Source organism: Chionomys nivalis, chromosome 14 (genome assembly GCF_950005125.1).
Source record: "Chionomys nivalis chromosome 14, mChiNiv1.1, whole genome shotgun sequence".
NCBI classification, from domain to species: domain Eukaryota; kingdom Metazoa; phylum Chordata; class Mammalia; order Rodentia; family Cricetidae; genus Chionomys; species Chionomys nivalis.
The window spans coordinates 47,240,088-47,261,905 of record NC_080099.1 but is presented as its reverse complement, the minus strand read 5'-3'; the positions used below and the strand labels follow the sequence as shown (position 1 = coordinate 47,261,905).

At 41.9% G+C, this 21,818-nt stretch overlaps 1 protein-coding gene and 2 non-coding genes across 3 annotated transcripts; all 3 read right to left on the bottom strand.

Annotated features, from left to right (window-relative positions):
* Positions 1-1,500: 1,500 nt before the first annotated feature.
* On the bottom strand, positions 1,501-20,179 carry Hspa9 (heat shock protein family A (Hsp70) member 9). Its single transcript, XM_057788550.1, has 17 exons — positions 19,985-20,179; positions 18,175-18,233; positions 17,894-17,981; positions 16,590-16,771; positions 13,227-13,351; positions 12,321-12,394; positions 12,127-12,233; positions 10,761-10,923; positions 10,346-10,438; positions 7,740-7,949; positions 6,272-6,499; positions 5,291-5,395; positions 4,355-4,472; positions 3,280-3,374; positions 2,787-2,879; positions 2,434-2,574; positions 1,501-2,248 (listed from the first exon to the last, which is right to left on the bottom strand). Exons 1-17 carry the CDS (start codon positions 20,063-20,065, stop codon positions 2,171-2,173), a joined length of 2,040 nt encoding a protein of 679 aa, XP_057644533.1. The 5' UTR covers positions 20,066-20,179; the 3' UTR covers positions 1,501-2,170.
* LOC130887110 (small nucleolar RNA SNORD63) lies at positions 5,680-5,745 on the bottom strand. The gene has a single exon (XR_009058338.1). It is a non-coding gene; the product is annotated as a small nucleolar RNA SNORD63 (small nucleolar RNA).
* On the bottom strand, positions 7,449-7,521 carry LOC130887109 (small nucleolar RNA SNORD63). Its single transcript, XR_009058337.1, has one exon. It is a non-coding gene; the product is annotated as a small nucleolar RNA SNORD63 (small nucleolar RNA).
* Positions 20,180-21,818: the final 1,639 nt, after the last annotated feature.

Here is a 21,818-nt window from a genome sequence, read left to right as displayed (position 1 = left end):
AGGCCAGCTTAATTTGCCAGACTATATAGCAAGACTGTCAAAACCTTGACTTTTCTGGGTTAAAGTTGCACCCACTCCACTGTAGATTTAATCTCTACAGTGTGGTTTGCCTGTATGTGCTAAATGCATTCCTGATATCTAAAGTAGCCAGGTTTCTGATCTGGAATTGAAGTTACAGTTGGTTTTGAGTTCTGTGTGGGTGCTGGTAATCAAAACTTAGGTCCTCTGGCAAAGTAGCCAGTGACAAAATGGCAGTCTCATAAAGTGATAACCACCAAGACAAACCGTCACAGTTTAAAACAAAGTGCAACCTACGGGCTGGTTAAGAGCACCTGTTCTTGCCAGAGGACCTAGATTCTGTTCCCAACATCCACATAGTGGCTCCTAACTATCACAACTCATTTCAGGTAGCAGACACTGAGAGAAACAATAAATGGGACCTCCTGCAACTGAGAAGCTTCTGTAAACTGAAGGACACGGTCAGCAAGACAAAATGGTAGCCAAAGAATGGAAAAAGACCTTCACTAACCACAAGTGAGTGAACTGAAGGACATGCCGAGATAGTGGGACATTTGTGCCCTAAACCTTTAAGAAGCATTTTTTGCCAGAGAACTTTCAACAGAGGAATCTAAAAAAACGGCTGAAAGATACGTGAGGATATGATCAGCATCCTTAGCCATGAGAGAAATGCAAATCAAAACAACTCTGAGAATCCATCTTATACCTGTAAGAATGGCCAAGATAAAAAAACAGTGACAACTTACGCTGGAGAGGATGTAGGGTAAAGGGAACACTCCTCCATTGCTGGGGGGAGTGCAAACTGGTTCTCAGAAAATCAGGAAATATCCTACCCCAAAGAACTAGGCTAGCAGTACCACTTTTGGGTATATACCTAAAGGATGCTCAATCGTGCCACAAGGAAGTGTGCTCAGCACTGTTTGTCATAGCCAGAACCTGGAAACAACCTAAATAACCCTCAACCAAAGAATGGTTAAGGAAAATTGTGCATAAAGGTGACTTTTAGACATAAAGCAAAGAAAAACCACCCTTCAATTCACAATCCCACAGAACCTAGACAACATAGAGGAACCTAAGAGAGACATACATGGATCTAATTCACATGGTAAGTAAAAAAGACAAGATCTGAGTAAATTGGGAACATGGGAGAGGGTAGAACATGAGGGGAGAGGGAGGAGTGGAGAAAAATATATAGCTCAATAAAAACAAAAATCAGCTCTGCTTTCCAATTTTGTTGAATCTAGAAACAGCACTTTTTTTTCTTTAGATTTGTTTATGCCAGCCAGTACTTTTGAGAGTCTCACTATGTAGTGAGAGTCTCACTATGTAGCTCTGCCTGGCTTCCTTAGTGTGCTTCTACATCTGGCATACATGCCAGTATTTTTATCATTCCTCCTGTATCTTTAATGTGTCCAAACTTAGCCAGTGTTAGAAAGTCACTGTCATTTCTTCCTGAAACTATAATGCCATTCACAAAGGAGATCAAGAAGTTTTTAGAATTTTATTTTTTTAAAAAAACCTCCAAAATGGATGAAAAGAATGATCACCAAGGATATAGTGCCAGACACAGGCCAACCAAGAGGGTAGCTTGGAAAGTATGACTTAGGACCACAAAAGACTTCATCACTATCCTGCATCTCTGTAAGCCATGGCTAACAGCTGGCTTAGCTTCTGTACCAACAAACCATGCATGGCACAGGTAGCTTGGTCTTGCAAGGCCTGTTGAAGGATCGCCTCATATACAAATAGACCGTTCTTTATAGCAGTCCTCTTGGCCAAAGATCTACATACAATTCAAGGTCCATGACAAGACTACTGCATGTGAAATGGGTTTCACACTTTGAAAACATGGCCCCTTCAGCACAAACCAGATATATCTTAATAATGATTGGTATACAGTCCCACCCCACCCCTTTACACGTGGCTGAACTAACTGGCTATGACAGAATGGTATGAACTGCTACTTCTGAATTACCACCCATTAAAATGAGTTAGCTAATTTTCACTACATATATTTATTAAGGAAATTATATGGGTTACTGCAAAAACACAGTAAAAAGACTGAAGTTTGACCCTTTTCTGCTCAGGACGTCCCTTTACTCCCAAGCTTCATGTTGTCCTTCTGGCCTCTTCTCTCAATGCCTTGCCACTGTTACTGTTTCTCCTCCTTCTGGTCTTCCTTCTGTTCCCCAGTACCAGAACTTCCAGAACCTTCCCGTTCAGATGCCATCTGTTGAGAAAATATTTGTGATCACTGAGATTTACATTAGGTTTAACCTCATCCTTCATACATAACTCACATTGCATTTATCATTCCTTCCACCCGCCCTTGTAAACCATTGCTATTTCCTATGTCTTTCCCTGTAACATTCTGTTCCCAGTAATCTCAACCAAATACCCCTCCGGCCCTTGTACCTTTTTATATGCCATCTCAAAGAGCTTTAGTGATGCCTGCTGAAGTGAAGATGCTGCCTGTCTAATGTTTTCTCCCGTTTCACTGTCCTTCCGTGCAAGCAGTTCTCTCATTTTGGAAATCTCTTCCTTTAGCTTGTTGCACTGTAAAAGGCAAAAAACAAAAAAGAAACCCTTTTTCTAGAATGTTCTTTTCTTATATGTAGTGCACTATTCAAATTTTCAAGCATTCTTTTTGCCTTCCCACCTCTACCCTTTATTCATGCTTTAAAAAACCCCAATCATTATCAAACCCAATAAAAATGAGCTTCAATGAATCAGCGAATAGTCTCTTTGATTTTTTTCTAATAACTTACCTCATCAGCAGGTAACTGATCCTTGAATTCTTCCATTTTGGTTTCCGTGTCATGAATAATTCCTTCAGCCATATTAACTGCTTCAACGCGTTCCTTAAAAAAATTATGAGTTTAACATAACTGACTTCCCTTAAGTTCTATATCACGTGATACAGTAAGTTACTTTCCACACTGTTAACAGTAGAGCTAGAATGATTGTACTCAGAAGTACTTGGGATGACCCGAGAAAAGAGTTGAGTTGGCTTTTGTGGCGTGGGAATTTGATAGCGGGAGACTAAGAGAACATTCCAAACCCAGTTATGTGCCCTTAGTCCCAGGTACTAGTGGAGGCTGAGAAATGGGAGGGTTGGGGAAATCATCCTGACTACAGGGTGTAATCTCATATTAAATAAACAAAGTATAAATTAATGAAAGGGAACAATAAAGATGAGAAACTTAAGAGCAGTGACCTGCCCAGTCTGTCAGCTTTAACACATTCAGCAGAAGTAATCACCTTCTTTCTCCGGTCTTGCTCAGCATACTTCTCTGCATTTTTAACCATATTTTCAATGTCATCTTTGCTTAATCCACCAGAAGACTGGATCACAACTAGAGTTAATTAAAAAAATAACATTACACTACATGGTACACACTTTTAACCCCAACACTCAAGAAGCAAGAAACTCTTCTTGGCCAGTCACGGCTACAAAATAAGACAGCCTCCACAATAAACAAGTAAATAAATGCTGCCTCTATTTATAGTAACTAATCTGAATGATTCAAATTATGATTTTAGTTATTATCTTATAAGTGAGTTGTATAAAAAGACCAAGTGACCTGCCTCCCTAGTGAAACTTCAGCATTCCACAAGGTCAGGCTTGGTTTGCCCCCTCCTAATGTTAACTTATGAAAATTCAGATATTTGTTCAGGTAGTAGTGGCACACACCTTTAATCTTAGCACTTAATAGGCAGAAGCAGATGAACCTTTAGTTTGGGGCCAGCCTGGCCTACAGAGCTAGTTCCAGGACACTAGGGCTACACACAGAGAAACCCTGTCTCAAAAACCTAACAAAAAATTTAGAGATCTATGCCAGCATTTGGAAGGAAGAAGCATACAGATCTCATTGTTTGAGGTTAGCATGATCTGAGCAGCAAGTTCTGGGTCAATCAGGGATACAAAGTCAGACCCTGTCTCAAAACAAGCCAGAAATTCACTTCAGTAAGACTGGCAGCAATCCTTTCCAGGCAATTGGACATGCATGAGGTACAAGAAATACATGCAAAGCCAGGCAGTGGTGGTGCACACCTTAAATCCTCAAGACACTGTCTCAGAAAACCAAGAGGAAAAAAAACAAAAACCATGCAAGTGAAACACCCCTATCTCTGATATCTGGAAAAGGGGGCAGCGTGGTAGCAACCATCCCAGGGGAGAAGAGGCATAGAAACAGAGTATGTAGTTCCTAATAACGGCCACCTTACTTTTCCTTTGATGGTAACCAAACCCAGGGCATCACATATGCTGGAAGGCACTCTACTGCTGGACGACGTTCTCAGCGTCATACCTCATTCATACAGTCTGAATACTTACTCTGTTGTTCACGTCCTGTTCCTTTATCTTTGGCAGAAACGTGTACAATACCATTGGCATCAATGTCAAATGTAACTTCAATCTGCGGGACTCCACGAGGGGCTGGGGGAATTCCAACCTAAAGTAAACAGCCAGAGTCAGCACCTCTCAGATGCTCCCATTTCCAAACAGGCCATCTACCACTTGCTCCCGAAAACAAGTGGTATCTTCACTAAAGTACACAAACTTGAGATTTTAGTGCTTCAAGGAACAAATACGTAACCATAATAGCCGTGTGGCCCAGAGTTTTTTCAGTAAATCAGGACTACTTCACTGTCGCAATGCTGACCCAAAACGGTGGCCATCAAGTGGTTTTGAAACAAGGGATCATGACTCAACTGTTTGAGTTAGCACTGCTTCTGAATCTGAACAAGTCCCTGGCTTTTTTTTTTTTTTCCCGAGACAGGGTTTCTCTGTGGCTTTGGAGCCTGTCCTGGAACTAGCTCTTGTAGACCAGGCTGGTCTTGAACTCCCAGAGATCCGCCTGCCTTTGCCTCCCGAGTGCTGGGATTAAAGGCGTGCACCACCACCGCCCGGCAAGTACTGAATTTTTGAGTTTCATAGTTCACCTATGAAAACTGTTTTTCAAGAGGAACACAATATGGGCTGGGCTGATGGTTCAGCGGTTAAGAGCCCTTGCAGTTCTTCCTGAGGACCCAGGTTCAATTCCCAGCATCCACATTGCAGAAAACTGTAGTAAATCCATCCAGGGAACCCAATACCCTCTTCTGGCCTTAGTGCCCTTGGCATATAGATACACCCATACAATAAAACCTTAATAAAGTATTAATAAAGTAAAAGTATGTCTGTTTGCAAGCAGTTTGGAGAGGTTAGACTACTGTCACCTTTGTAAGCTATAGGACCAAAACGTATGATATTCAGATTTGAAATACTTACCAAAGTGAACTGTCCTAGAAGTTTGTTGTCCCCAGCCATCTCTCGCTCTCCCTGACACACTTTAATCTCTACTTGAGTTTGTCCATCAGCAGCGGTAGAAAATACCTAGCAAGAAGGAAACTTCCTTACTTGATGATTAAACTTACACCCATTATACAGAAAAAGGCTAACGAGACAATCACATTCTAATACTGGATGATTCCTAAAAAGGTTTATCTCTGCAAAGACAGGATTAGTATTAAATGGCACACAACAGCTATTGTTTCTGCCAGACAAGTATGTTGGACAAGATGAAGCTTTAAGCCTGGAAGTTTAAGGCATCAAAATAAGGATATAAAATAACAACTTGTCAGTCCAAGGAAGTAAGACCAGAGATAGGCGATGTACCATGTGCTCAGTCTTGAGATGTCATCACATATTTTCAGAATGATGTGTTGACAAATACATCACTGCACAAATACCAAAGAGAGAGATCCTAGAATAATTCAAGACTGATTTGAGTCTGGAAATACAACCATTTGAGACAGTGCCACACTATATGGTCCATAGTTCTCACATTCTCAATTTTCATGCCTCAACTTCCCAAGTTTTGGGACGATCCAACCAGGCACAAGAAGTGTGACTTCATCTAAGACCTTGCCAACCCATGCCCATATATCAACTCAGCCTCCATCATTCACACTGAAATCAAGCCTAGTCCCATGTTGCTAACCAGATTTTATTTCTGACTACAGAGAATTCAGTGGCAAATGATAACAGCCCTTTTAGGAGACTGCATTATTCTTCCCTTAATCACCACTGCTAGCTGATATCTAAGAAGTTTTCCAGAAACTGCAACAAAACACACACACACACAAATGGTAATCTCACCACCCAGTCAGCTGGTGTGGATTTAGAAACATTAAGTTTTAAAAAGTTCATGAAGTGGCTGCAGTTATGCACTCATAGAACTTAAAACCTGTGAGGAAGGATAACTCTTACCTGGCTCTTTTTGGTTGGAATTGTGGTGTTCCTATTAATAAGTTTAGTAAAAACACCTCCCAGAGTCTCAATACCCAGAGAGAGGGGAGTGACATCCAGGAGCAGCACATCGGTGACATCACCAGCCAGCACACCTCCCTGAATGGCAGCTCCGATGGCTACAGCCTCATCAGGATTCACAGCTTTACTTGGGGCTCTGCCAAAAATATCTTGCACAGTCTGCTGAACCTATGTGCGGAGGACAAAGACCCTGTTAGCCAACACCCAGAGCCACTGCTGGAACTGAGACAGAGCACTAAGGTGCCACCCAGATTGCAAGTCAGATGAACTCAGCTCCAACAATGCTGACTTCTTTATGTGAAAACTCACTTTGTCCCCTTAATTTAGAAGCATTTGCTTCAATTATCTGTCTTCCAGACAACATTCATCATTGGAAACAGAAGGCTTAATAAGGCAAGGGACTATAAAATACAGCCTACACTTCTACATAATTAATCAGAGGCCAATTTGAAGGAAGCAATTCTGTGGGATAGTTTTTGACCCTATGTGTTAAGAGCTAACAAAAGTACACAGCATCTTGGGATAATCTGTTAATATCAACATGTTCTCTCTAACCAGAGTTCTGGGTCCAACTTTACTCTAGATTCATTTTCCAATACCCTAGTGTTGCAACAGAGAAACAAATCTCCCATAAACAACACAACCCACCTACATCTGCACAATGGAGTACTACAAAGAAAAAATAACGACATCTTGAATTTTGCACACAAATGGATGGAGTTAGAAAACATCATTTTGAAAGACAGTTATCACATGTACTCACTCTTAAGTGATTTTTAAACATAAAGCAAAGAAAACTAGCCTACAAATCACAATCCCAGAGAACCTAGATAACAATGAGGACCCTAAGAGAGTACACATATCTAATCTACAGGGGACATAGAAAAAGACAAGATCTCCTGAGTAAGTTGGGAGAATGGGGACCAGGGAGAGAGTTAAAGGGGTGGGGAGAGGCAGGGAGTGGAGAAAGAAAAGCGTAGAGCTCAATAAAAATCAGTAAAATTAAAAACAAAAAAACAACAGAAACCACCACCAAAAGCAGTAATTCCACCATTAACTTGGACCCAAGATAATTCTATCCAGCCTCCAAGGAACAACTACACCTTCAACAACAGTCTGTGCTCAGTTATTACTTATCTACACATCTGTTTTCAGAATGATGTGTTGATTAATAAAATGCATCATTGCACAAATCTTTGTTGAAGTAATGCAAGTAGTCTCAACCACTATGCTGGGAAGAAGTGCCCAAAAAACACCTCCTAGGGAATGACCACCATCAAGGCTTGACAACATTATCTTACAAGAATGGGCTTAATAGTCTCCCTGATACCCTTTCTTGCATCTTTTAATTAAATTGCATTATGTATTGATTTTCCCCCCTTATAAATACTATAGCGTGAGTCCATACCTTGGGCATCCTCGTCATGCCACCAACCAGAATCACTTCTCCTATGTCACTCTTGCTGACTTCTGCATCTTGCATCGCTTTCTGGCATGGAGTAATAGTCCTCTTGACTAGATCTGCGACGATGCCCTCAAAGTGAGCTCGAGTTACCTTCATATTTAAATGCTTGGGTCCAGAAGCATCCATTGTAAGATATGGCAAGTTGATGTCAGTCTACACAGAAAATATTTCACTATAAGTTAATCTTTATGACTCCAATTAAGACTATACCCTAGGATAGAACCTAGGAAGCACAGAAAATTAGCCTTACTAAATTCCTACGATGTAGTGTAAATACACTAAAATCTCTTTTAATAAGGTTCATAAATATTAACAATGAAGTCTGGGGCACACAAACTGAAGAAATTATCATGTGACAGATGAACAGTACCAAAAAATATGTTTAAGAAACATATTGTGTGTGTAGTTATCTTTCACATCGAGTTAAAATATCCCATGTCTGAGTTCAATAGTTAAACAGTGCTTGCTATTTTGGCAGAGGACTTGAGGACTAGCACCTATGTTGGGTAGCTAACAACTGCTCATAGTTGCAGTTTTGAGGAACCCGGTACTCTCCTCTTCTAGCTTCCACTGGTACCCACATTTACCTTCTCCCATCCTCTCCACATATATAAAAATGAAAATCAAAAAAAGAAATCACGAAGGGCCACTGGAGCGCACACCTTTAATCCCAGCTCTTAGGAGGCAGAGGCAGGCAGATCTGATAGTTTGAGTCCAGCCTGGTCTACAAACAAAGCAAGTTCTAGGACAGCCAGGTCTATTATAGAGAGAAACAGGGTGTGTTGTGTATGAGGGGTGGGTGAGGAACGACGAAGTCAAACAAGAAACAAAAAGAACAAATGTTCTCCATCAACCTCTTAACATATCCAGACTAAGTTTCAGGAATTAGTGTTACCTCTGCTCTTACTAGAAAAAAGCAGGAGCGATGCACACTGGATGTGCTGGCGCTGCCTAAGCCCTCAGGAACTCATACAATCATCTTCAGCGATAGTCAGTTAAAGGCCAGTCTGAGTGGTAGGAGACCACCACAGGGCTGAGTTAATATTCTAGGTAAAATCCATCTTTTTGGAGTACACTATTAAGTCTTCTGAAATGTTCCCAAGGATTTATTTTACAGATTTAAAATCATAACTACACACTGACTTGGCTAAATACTTTGCTAAAGTGCTAAAAGCTAGAAAAAATTGTCCGTCAGTAAGACACAGCCATGTAAATGTAAACAACCTTTTTTTCCCCCTCCCAGTATCAAATTCTGAGGCTTATATATTTCTCTTTCTACTGACAAACCCAGGCTCTTAAACCACAACCTTAAACATGAATAAGTCATACAAGTTCTGTCACTCACCAGGGAGAATGGCATCACTACCCAGGAGCATAGTACAGACAACATGGTAACTACTCACAGCCCCTTACAACAGTGAAGGTTTGGGAACTAAGGCCGAACTCAAAAATAGTATACAGCGTTCAGGTTCCAGCAACTTAGCAACAACCACTTAACCAACATAACTACCATAACTTGTTGCCGTGAATGTAGGAATCTTAAGCAGTCACAGGTTTAGAGTGGTCTAGTTTCACCCTGGTGAGGCTGGAACCTAGATTTTACAATAGTCTACACCTGGTTAAGACAGGGAAGCTTTACCTCTCAGAACTTAGGTCAACAAACAAGTGCAGAACGGAGAGTTGGAGCAAATCTGTTGCTCAAAGGGCAGATTTTTCCCACAGCTCACTTTCTAGAATGGTGATCCAATTTATTAGGCAAAAAAACTAGCAATTCATATAATCCACAAAATAGTACATTGAAGACACTAATTTTTTTCAAGGCTAATCATTCACCATACTGCTTTTGTAACTCTAGTCCAGGGGATCTGACACCCTGAGACAAAAATGCAGGTAAAAACACCAATGCACATATAATAGATAATTTAAAAAATATCTGTCTCAGGGCTGGAAAGATAGTTCAGTGGTTGAGAGCACTGGCAGGTCTTGTAGAGAACATGGGCGTTCTGGTCTCTGCAGGGACCAAGCACACACGCAGTACGTATATACATGTGAACAAAAGATCCACACACATAAAGATTTACCTAATTCATTAAAAAGAAAAGTGATCATTGTCATATTGTTCTTTTTTTCTTTCTTGAGACTGTTTCTCTGTATCGCAGCCCTAACTGTCCTCTAACTAGCTCTTGTAGCCCAGGGTAGCCTTGAACTCAAAGTGATCTGCCTACCTGTGCCTCCCCGAGTGCTAGGATTATTAAAGGAGTGCACCACCCCTGCCCAGCTCAAGGTTTTTGTTCTTTTTGCCAGACAGGGTTTCTCTCAGTAGCTTTGGAGCCTGTCCTGGAACTCGCTCTGTAGACCAGGCTGGCCTCGAACTCCCAGAGTGCTGGGAGTAAAGGCAGATGCCAACACTGGCCAGCTTGCTCAAGGTTTTTACCAAATAGAAAACCATAAACAGGCTACACTGACATTAGGTAAATTAGAATATATGATTCAAATAAGGTTAGGCTAAAAATATCCACCAAAAGAACTTGAATTTCTTCATGTCTCACCTGAACAGATGAGGAGAGTTCGCACTTAGCCTTCTCAGCAGCTTCCCGAACCCTCTGAAGTGCCATGTTGTCTTTGGTCAAATCAACCCCTGTCTACAATATAGATTCATAAGACAATTAATAGAGAAACTGCAGTGGCAATGTAGATTTTGTCTGCTTATGAAAGGGTCATCCTTTATAAAGAAATATAAATTGTGAGGATTTGTGGGCTAGGGGACAAGTCTTTTGTTCCCAATCTAAGGTGCTATATATATGTAACTAAAATGGTTGAGTCTACTCTACCCATGAACCTGAATGTAATTAATTACTTTACTGAAAAAAAAAAAATTATTCAGAAAGCCAATGAGCAATTTGAACAAAAATTCTGAACCTTCTACAAAGAAGCCTACACATTAAATCCACAATGGTAACTAACCTCCCTCTTGAACTCCTTGACAATGTGACGTAACAAAGCCTGGTCAAAGTCTTCACCGCCCAAGAAAGTATCCCCATTGGTGGATTTCACCTCAAACACTCCTTTCTGAATTTCCAGGATAGAAACATCAAAGGTTCCACCACCTAAATCATACACAGCAATGCTAGAAAGGAAAACAAAGAAACAAATCCTATTACAAAGGAATGAATTCAATAACCAAAGATTAACTTAGTTACCTTCCTGAAATACTTAATAATTTTGAAATCTAGTAACCAACATGCCTTTTAACATATGGCATTGGTAACATATAAGAGAAACTAGCAAAATTCATATCACACAAACCATGGTTCCTAAAGTATTTATCAACACCCATAATAACAAAAGTAAAAATTGTCCAGGGTACCAAGGAAGGAGAAAAATCGTCTTGAAACAATGAAAAAGACTATACATACAAATTTGGGGAGAAAAAAGGAAGTACATTTTCATTCTAAGCACAACCCTTTTAACCCTATGAAATGGAAATATTATAGGATAAATCTTAGTTATTATAACTTGATTCACAGTTCAGATTAATTTACAGTACAAGTGTAGCAGGCGCAGTACACACCCTTGATCCCAGCACTCAGGAAGCAGAGGCAGGCGGATCTGAGTTAGAAGCCAGTTGGTGTACAGAGAAAGTTCCAGGACAGCCTGGGCTACACAGCAAAATCCTGTCTTGAAAAACAAAGACAAAATAAAAACAAAACAATTTACAACATAAGGACCGGCAAGATAGCTTTTTATCCGGTGAAGATCCTTGGCTCCAGGCCTGATGCAACCCCAGGAACCTATGCGGAAGGAGAATGAACTCCACTTTGCTCTTCCACATGCACACTGTTATGAACATGCCCCACCACACACACAGTCAGTGACGAGGAGGGTATGGGTTAGAGTGAGTCAGCAGCTTTTAAAGCAGAGAAGACCAGTTTGATTTCCAGTACCTACATCAGGTAGCTCACAGCCACCAGTAATTTAATTTCTAGGGGAATCTGACATCTCTGAAAGTGTCTGCAATATCGTATATATAGCCATACACAAACACATTTATAATTGAAAATGAGTAATTTTTAATTAAAAAAAAAAACAAAAACGTTAAGGGTCTTTGAGGGTGAGGGCACTTGCTATCAAGCCAGACAAACTGATCCAAGACCCATTTTTGAGAAAAACAAAAGCCAGCTCACACATTTTATCTTCTGACCCCCACATACATACCATAGCATAAACATACCTCCAACATAAGTACCAACACAAAATTAGAAAATGTAATAAAAAAAATCACGTAAAAACCTATAATTCATGTACGAGCATCCACGCTTTATAAACTTACACTTTATCTTCGGATTTGTCCAGACCATAGGCCAGGGCAGCAGCTGTAGGCTCATTAATCACTCTGAGTACATTCAGCCCAGATATCTGGCCAGCATCCTTAGTGGCCTAGAGAAAGTAGAAATAAATGTATTTTCCCATCCTTTAACTCTGGCACCTTTCCCCCAGGCAAATAGGAGATATAATTAACCTTACCTGTCGCTGTGAGTCATTGAAATAAGCAGGGACCGTGATCACAGCATTTTTTGCTGTGTGACCCAAGTAATTTTCTGGAAAAGAATAAAATTTAATTGTGGCACTATGTCAGGGAAAAAAAAAAAGCACCAAAATTACTAACAAAGCCTAATATTCCTCCTCAAATCCTCTTGTGGAGCAACAGAGAACACTCACCTCTTTTGCAGCTTAACCTACAGACAGGCCACATAAGAAAAACATTGAACACTGTATTATACCCTAGTAATCTAGCACCAGGGAGGCAGCAAGAGGAAGATGAGTTTAAGGCTGTTCTGAGTTAACACAGCTCATGCCTTTTGTTATCTTGGCATCCAAAGCTGAAGCAGGAAGATCACCCTAAGTTTGACACCAGCCTTGGCTACAAAATCAGTCTGAAGATAACGTAAACCCCAGTATGAAATTTATTCTCAGAAACAAATCACCTTGACCACTATTAGTCCTTCAGACGCTGTGACAGTAGTACCAGAAGCCCAAGACAGCCAACCCCTCCCCCATTACAAAGTGATTTGGAGATGTAGGGAGTAATTTTGTGTAGCCCAGCAGCCAAGGTGGTACTGGCCAGAAATTCCAAATTACCTTTAGCATTTCAGCCAAGACTTACCAACATCAACTGACCTTTAGACTCTAAGTTTAATGGGTAGCTTTCCGGATTTTAACAAATACTACAATACACTGCCCCCTATTGAAAAGGTAACAGCCTGTATCATTAGGTAAATTAAACTCAACCTGCAGATGAAGTATAAAGAGTCCCACAGTTTTGCCCTTCCTACATTTCCTGTGCAGAGAACATAACCTACAGGGCACGAGTCTATGAGCTCAGAGGAACCAATACTTCCAATTTCCCCAGAATGAGCTACATCTTCTCACCCGCAGTCTCCTTCATCTTCATCAAAACAAATGCTCCTATCTGACTAGGAGAGTAGAGTTTCCCATGAGCCTCAACCCAGGCATCACCATTAGAGGCACGGACAATCTTAAAGGGAACATTTTTGCTGAAAAATAAAAAGAATATGTCATCACATATCTATCCATTTCAAATTATAAAAATAAACAGATGGACCAATAAACAATATTTCTGGAGACAGGTTTATTAAAAATCTCTATAATTACTATCGTGTAAAAATGTGAGCCTGATGACTTTTGAAATCACTTCAAAAATTGTCTTAATAGCTCTCAAAAATGATACAAAGCAGCAATTCCACTAAAATCAGGAACAAGACAGGTTTTCCACTCTCTCCGTATCTATTCAATATAGTTCTTGAGGTCCTAACTAGAGCAATAAGACACCAAAAGGAGATCAAGGGGATACAAATTGGAAAAGAAGTCAAACTCTTACTGTTTGCTGATGATATAATAGTTTACATAAGCAATCCCAAAAATTCTACCAAGGAACTTCTACAACTCATAAACACTTTCAGTAATGTAGCAGGATAAAAGATTAACTCAAAAAAATCAGTAGCCCTCCTGTACACAGATAAAGGGCTAGGGAAAAAAATCAGAAAATCAACACCCTTCACAATAGCCACAAATAGCATAAAATATCTCGGAGTATCTAACCAAACAAGTGGAAGACTTGTATGACAAGAACTTTTAAATCTTTGAAGAAAGAAATTGGAAAGTGAAAGATCTCCCATGCTCCTGGGTAGGTAGAATTAAAATAGTAAAAATGGCAATCTTAACAAAAGCAATCTACAGATTCAATGCATTGCCATCAAAATCCCAGCAAAATTCTTCAAAGACCTCGAAAGAACGATACTCAACTTCATACGGAAAAGCAAAAAACCCAGAATAGCCAAAACAATCCTGTACAATAAAAGAACTTCTGGAGGTATCACAATCTAACTTCAAATTCTACTACAGAGCTTCAGGACTGAAAACAGCCTGGTATTGGCTTAAGAACAGACAGGAGGACCAATGGAACCGAATCAAAGACCTGGTTATTAATCCATACACCTTCGAACACCTGATTTTTGACAAAGCAAAAAATATCAAATGGAAAAAAGAAAGCATATTTAACAAGTGGTGCTGGCATAACTGGATACTTAAATTTATTCAAGCAATGTGGTTTATCTGTATCTGTATTCTATTTAAAATGAAAGGAAGGAAGGGAACACTTCTGCATTGCTGGTGGAAATGCAAGCTGGTACAACCCCTTTGGATGTCAGTGTTGCGATTTCTTAGAAAATTAGGAAACAACCTTCCTCAAGACCCACTAATACCACTTTTGGGTATATATCCAAAGGATGCTCAATTGTGCCACAAGGACATGTGTTCAACTATGTTCATAGCTTTGTTTGTCATAGCCAGAACCTGGAAACAACCTAAATGCCCCTCAATCAAAGAATGGATTAGAAAAATGTGGTACATTTACACAATGGAGTACTACACAGCAGAAAAAATAAAGACAGCTTGAATTTTGCAGGAAAATGGATGGAACTAGAAAACATTATTTTGAGTGAGGTAACCCAGACACAGAAAGACAATTATCATATGTACTCACTCATAGGTGGTTTTTAAACATAAAGCAAAGAAAACCAGCCTACAAATCACAATCCCAGAGAACTTAGACAACAATGTGGATACTAAGCGAGACTTATATAGATCTAATCTACATGGGAAGAAGAAAGCAGAAAAAGACAAGAAAGATCTCCTCAGTAAATTGGGAGCATGGGGACCTTGGGGGAGGGGTGAAAGGGGGAGTGGAGAGGCAGGTAGGAAAGCAAGAGAAAAATGTAGAGCTCAATAAAAATCAATTAAAAAGATGATATAATAAAGGAGCTAGGTAGAGGTGGCTGACAGACCTCTGAGTCTGAGGTCAGCCTGGTCTACATAGTGAGTTCTAGTACAGTCAGAGCTACACAGTGAGATCCTGTCTCAAATAAACCAAAAGTAAAAACAAATAATTAGGATAGCATTACTCAAAACAACAAAGTGAAATTAATTCAAATGCCCATTTGAAAGTTGGAAAAAAATATGTTCATGTAATAGAATATTATTTGGTCACAGGCAATTTCTATTGAAGACTAGAGAGAGAGATAGACCAGTGGTGAAGAGCACTGGCTGCTCTTCTAGAGGAACTAGGTTCGATTCCCAGCACCCATGTGGCAGCTCAAAACTGTCTTTAACTCCAGTTCAACTCTTTGAGTTCAAGAGCCAGCCTGGTCTACAGAGCTAGTTCCAGGACAGTTAGGGCTGTCACACAGGAAAACTGCGGCAAAACAAAACAAAAAGACCCAACCCAAAAAAACCCCCAAAAACCTGTTTGGGCAGGGATGGCACAGGCTTTTGACCTTAGTACTCAGGAGCCAGAGGCAGGCAGATCTCTGAGTTTGAGGGCAACCTGGTCTACAGAATGAGTTCTAGGGACGGTCAAGCTACACAGAAACCTGTCTTGAAAGCACAACAGACAGACAAACCAAAGAGCTGGATAAGGAGATGGCTTAACAAATAAAGGCTCGCCGGGCGGTGGTGGCGCACGCCTTTAATCCCAGCACTCGGGAGGCAGAGGCAGGCGGATCTCTGGGAGTTCAAGACCAGCCTGGTCTACAAGAGCTAGTTCCAGGACAGGCTCCAAAGCTGCAGAGAAACCCTGTCTCGAAAAAACAAACAAACAAACAAACAAACAAAAAACAAAAAACAAAACAAAAAAAAAAATAAATAAAGGCTCATACTGTCAAGGCTAACGTCCAGGACTTACACAGGAGAACAGAATCCAGCAAGTTGTACTCTGACCTCCCATTTTGTGAGGATAAATAGACCCACAAACAAAAATGTTAATAAAAGCTTAGCCAGGCACTAGTACATGCCTTTAATCCCAGCACTCAGGAGGCAGGGGCAAGCTAATCAGAATTCAAGGCCAGTCTGGTCTACAGTGTGATTTCCAGGAGAGCCAGGGCTACACAAAGAAACCCTGTCTCAAACAAATAAAAATAATGGGAAAGGACTGTAAACACACACACACACACATGTAACGTAAGGACATATAACAGCCTTACACAACTGATGAGGAACATCGTTTAGGAATATCTCAAAAACCTTAATGCATCTTAACATATTACCTGTCATGTTATTGAATAAAAAAAACCTAGTCTATGAAAGCACAAATGGGCTTTTAAAAACTGTTTACTCTTTTGGCGGAGACGTGAATTTCTTTTAGGAACAATAATGAAAAAGAGACTTGCTCATAGGACCTCGAGCAAAGCACTCTCAGTTGCTTTTGCTATTACTCACGTGTCTTTCTGTACTTCAGGGTCATCATAGCGACGCCCAATCAGACGCTTAGTAGCATAGAAGGTGTTGTTTGGGTTGGTGACAGCCTGTCGCTTTGCTGGCATGCCAACAAGTCGTTCTCCATCTGCTGTAAAGGCAACAACAGAAGGCGTAGTTCTGGCACCTTCAGCATTCTCCAGTACCTAAAATTACCAAAGATAATGATTAAGATACTAGTCACCACTGACATCTTTGTAGCTCTGATTTAAGATACAATCACAGCTCAAATCATAAAACAAATGCTAAAAGGATAACACTAAGTTGGCATGTTTACTGCTGGGAATGCTACACAGTATCATTTCAAATGTATGGAGAAGTCTATGATCATACCACCTTGAAAATGAATAATATGCAAAATGCACGTGGAAGCTAAAGCTTCAGAAAGTGGGAGGGTGAGGATAAGCAACATAAATTAGAACTAAGGAAGGGCTTCACTTCTCTTAGTATCCAGTAAGCCAGACTCCTGTAAATAGCCCGAGTTGTTTCAGATGAGGGCATGGGAAAAGAAAACATGAAGGGTCAAGAATGAATAAACAAATTACAGGTGCCCTTAAGATCTGCGCATTCTGAGGAGGCTCTAACAGCCTCTCCATAGCAGACACCTTGAACCCTGCTGAACTCCAAGTTGAGAAAGCCATTCCAAGTCCTCTAATGGCATTACCACCCATACTGCTAGAGAACACATTTAGATCCTATCCTGGAAAGTTGTATTCATTAAATTATCAATACCCAAGTGAATTCCTAAGTACAAAAAAAACAAAAAAATTGAAATAAAAGCAGTTTAAAAATGCAAATTAGGCGAGGTGGCACATGCCTTTAACTCCAGCACTCAGGAAGCAGAGATAGGCGGATCTCTGTGAGTTCTAGGCAACCCTGCTCTACAGAGAGTTTCAGGACAGGCTCCAAAGCTACAGAGAAACCCTTTCTCCAAAACCAAAAACCATAAAAAGCAAAAACAGAAGCACACACGTCTGGAGTAATAGCTAATGCCTGTAATGTTAGTACCGAATAATCCACATTTAAGGACATTTGAGGACAGCCTAATATATATACTGTCTCAATAGAAAAACCAGCACCAAACTTGATTCAAGGTTCCCCTCCCCTCATTTTGAGACAGGGGTTCTATTTATAGCCCAGGACGGCCTCAAACTCTGAGAGTCCTCTGCCTGCAAGTGTGTAACACCTTGCCCAGCTCGGTTCAGTATTCTTAGACACCTAAGGTCAGGCAGGAAACCTAAGTGACCCCAGCTTCCCATCGTGCTCACCTTTGCTTGTTTGCCCTCCATAACTGCCACACAGGAGTTGGTAGTACCCAGATCAATGCCAACAACTGCACCCTTAATTGCCTCTGATCTGCAAGAAATTTAAAACACCATGGTTATCTTAACAGTCTCCAACATAACTGTTTTTATGTTGGTGTTAAGCGGGATATATCATAAACTACAAGTATAAAGTTACAGAGGGGAAATTATTTAAATGTATAGACCACAGCCCGGGTGTTCAATTAATATGTGTTTTCTCCCAAAGAAACTAGAGTTATACTTACGCATAATCTCTTCTTGAAACAAATCTAAAAGCTTCATGACTAACGCCATTCCAGCCATCCTGAGGGGGGAAAAATTGCATCATCCGTCAACTACACAAGTACACTTGGACTTTTTCCAATTATTACTGAGAAACACATACAATCTTTAGAATTAAGTAGTAGCCTGTATAAAAAACAGAAGAGAAGTCCTTAGTATGTAAGATATATAAGGAAAAATATCTACATGTCTACCACACATCTACAAGTTTTCCGGACTGTCAGGTAAAAATAAGCAAATTGTCTTAAACTATAAAAAATTCTAACTGGGGCGTAGCGGTGGTGGTGCAGGCCTTTAATCCCAGCACTCAGGAGGCAGAGGTAGGCGGATATCTGTGAGTTCGAGGCCAGCCTGGTCTACAAGAGCTAGTTCCAGGAGAGGCACCAAAGCTACAGAGAAACCCTGTCTCGAAAAATCAAAAAAAACCCCAACCAACCAACCAAACAAAAAAAACCAAAAAACCAAAAACTAATTGTCTTAAACTACAAAAAATAAAAAAAAAAAATTGAAAAAAACAAAACAGAAAACTAGACAAGTGTTGGTGGAGCAATTCTTTAATCCCAGCATTTGGGAGGCGGAAGGCAGATGGACCAATGAGTTCCAGGACAGTCAGAGCTATATAGAGGAACAATCTCAAAACAAAACAAAGCAAAACAAACAAACAAAAAAACTAGCATTAAGAAAAAAGGAATTACAGTGCAACAGAGGGTTCTCAACTTTGACATTATTGATCTGGTACAACGTGCTGTGACCCGTTAAGTATGGAATGCTTAGAAGCAACTCCGCTCTGTACCAACAAGAAGCCCATGAATTAGTGTCCCTCAAAGGCAACACAACCCGGAAGCTGACAGACCTGCCACCCCCCAATTCCCCTGAGGTGGGGGAACAACTGTGCTGTCGATGATCAGATTAAGGAGACATTATGCAAAAAATTCAAAATTATTTCACAGTCGCCAGGCCTGGTGGCAACCATCTTTAACCCCAACACTTGAAAGCCAAAGGCAGGTCTGGTCTTGGTAAGTTCCGGTACAACCAAGGCTAAATAGTGAGACCTTGTCTCAAACCCACAGCTGTGCACACCTGAACCTCATTATATTATACCTGCACTCCAAAAGATACCGGAGCCACTTCCAATGGTCTTGTCAACAAGTACTTTGGGGAGCTACAGTCTCAAAGACGTACTTTCTCTTATTTCAGACCAAGATCCACAATCTTTTTCCTACTCTATTACAATCCACAAGTAAATCGAAGACATTAAAAAAAAGTCTCTGAGGTTGGAGCCAGGTGTGGTGGGTGGTGCACACCTTCAATCTCAGCACAGGTGAGGCAAGGACGGGCGGATCTCTATGAGGTCTACATGGTCAGTTCCTGGCCAGCCAGGTCTACAAAGACAGCCTGCTTCCAGAAAACAAACAAACAAAAACCAGAGCTGGAAGTGTCTTTCGGTTCTTTAGGAAACAGAGCCTAGCTCATAGTTCTGCCTTCCGATAGACCACACCCGCTGCCTGGGACCAAGCACATCCAATGCGCCCCATGTCAGGTGGGGAGGACCGCTACCTCGTGAATTAGTGAGTGCGACTCCAGAACGCCATGGATTGTGACTCAGCAGAGCTCGAGGCTAAAGTCCTGACCAAGGCCAGCAGCCCTGACCACCGAAGGTCCGTTACCTTTCTTCGCTCCGGATTTCTCCTAGAGTCCGACCCTGAAGGGCAAGACCTACCTCACTCAAGTCAGGGCCTGGAGCCCCTTCCAGAAGGCAAAGCATTTCCTCACCTGGTGACGGGCGGCCGCCAGACTCCGGGAGGCTGAGGCGCCCACGAGACGCGCGGCCGCGGCTCTGCTGACGCTTATCATGGCGGCTGGACGGAGGGGACGCGAAAGCAGAGAGCAAACACCGCACAGGTCCGGAGCTGCGCGGCAGAGCGGCGGCCACACTTCTAAAAACCTCCAACCACGTGGGGTGGGGGGCGGGAATTGACGGCCGCAGCACGAAGGCCCCCCTTCCGCTGAGGCGCCGAGCGCGTTGCCTGACCAGAGACTGCACGGGTGCTGCTCCCAAAGTCGCAGACCGCGGCGAGCACGCCCGGCAGTAAGATTGTTGAAAAGTGCTGTCTTCTCTACACGACCTCCGCGGCTGCGGAAGCAGAGAGAAGAGAGACGGGGAAGAGGCACACACAGGCAGTGCTTCAGACAGCCCCGGCCCTTCGCGGCTGGAAAGACTCAAGGACACACGGGGTAAATTACGGAAAGATTACAGTCTCCTTGCGTCAGTTGCGCAGAAGGAGGAGCCTCCTGCGCCTGCGTCCTTGGCACCCGACTGAGGCTCTAGCGCGCAGGTGCGAAGGGCGTGGCGGACCCGGGTTTGGGACCTTTATTGGGTGCTCCAGTGTACGCGAGTTTGTCCAGGAGTACCCGGAGCGCGAGGTCGCACTGACGGCCTCGAAGTTTCTCCTTAGGCCTCTTCGTGGAGCGGACGCCATCTTGCCCTGAGGCACTGTTGAGTGTACCCCGTGCTTTCTCTGTCAGCACTTGTGCACAGCTTGAAGTATGCACACCTGGATAGGGCATCCTTAAATTTGTGCCGCACACTGCGGCGGCACGGTTCACTTTCCAACTTCTAGGGCAGCATTTGGTTAGCACTGTTAGGAAAAATCCTAAGCCGAGCTACTCCGCCTGAGCAAAGAAATCCAACCAGGTCAAATCAAACCAATTAAAATGTCCATTTTTTTTTTTTTTTTTTTTTTAGTAAAGCACTCCCGGGTAGCCGAGAGCACGGCAGGGGACACAAAAAACGAGGGGGGGGGAGGAGGGAGGGGAGACCCAGGACCACGTGTTCCTCCTCTTAAATAGCCTGTGGGAGTGATCCTGACCTCCCTGGTGAAAGACCCCCAGTGCTAGGGAGACTCTCACTCAAGTCTCGGGATAACACCCCCCCCCATTAACTCACAGAGACCGTCCTTGCTGCAATCACACGAGGCTTTAATGATGAGATGGGACAGGAACCAGTGCACTGGGGCGAGACTCATAATCCACGCAGGAGAAGAGTTCGACCCCGAGTGGAAGAAACCACAGCCCAGTGATCCGGAATTGGCAGGGAGTGTGTCACAGAAAATAATGAGCAGGCGGTGGTGGCGCACGCCTTTAATCCCAGCACTCGGGAGGCAGAGGCAGGCGGATCTCTGGGAGTTCGAGGCCAGCCTGGTCTACAAAGGGAGTTCCAGGACAGGCTCCAAAGCTACAGAGAAACCCTGTCTTAAAAAACCAAAAAAAAAGAAAAAAAAAAAAGAAAAAGAAAAAAAAGAAAAGAAAATTCTGAAAATACCAGTGAAGATCACAAGGGGGCAACTCCCTGCCTCTCAGGACCACTCCCAAGGTCATAATCAGCTAGTTCCTAAAACACAGTAAAATGACAATCACAAGGGAGAAACTCCCTGCTTCTCAAGATTATTCTCAAGACCACAATCTAACTTTATCTTCAGCTAGTTCCTGAAACACAGTTACGAACCTGCTAATCCTAGATTTTTGAATATTTATTTATTTATTATGTATACAATATTCTGTCTGTGTGTATGTATGCAGGCCAGAAGAGGGCATCAGACCTCATTAC

Bases quoted from the DNA above. Each gene is read 5' to 3' on its own strand.
- Hspa9 (XM_057788550.1), bottom strand. From the start codon at position 20,065: ATGATAAGCGTCAGCAGAGCCGCGGCCGCGCGTCTCGTGGGCGCCTCA. The intron at 17,982-18,174 runs GTAAGTATAACT...AATTTCTTGCAG, and splicing joins GTTTCAAGAAGAGATTATGC to ATCAGAGGCAATTAAGGGTG. The intron at 10,924-12,126 runs GTAAGTTTATAA...TTTCCTTTCTAG, and splicing joins GACAAATCCGAAGATAAAGT to CATTGCTGTGTATGATTTAG.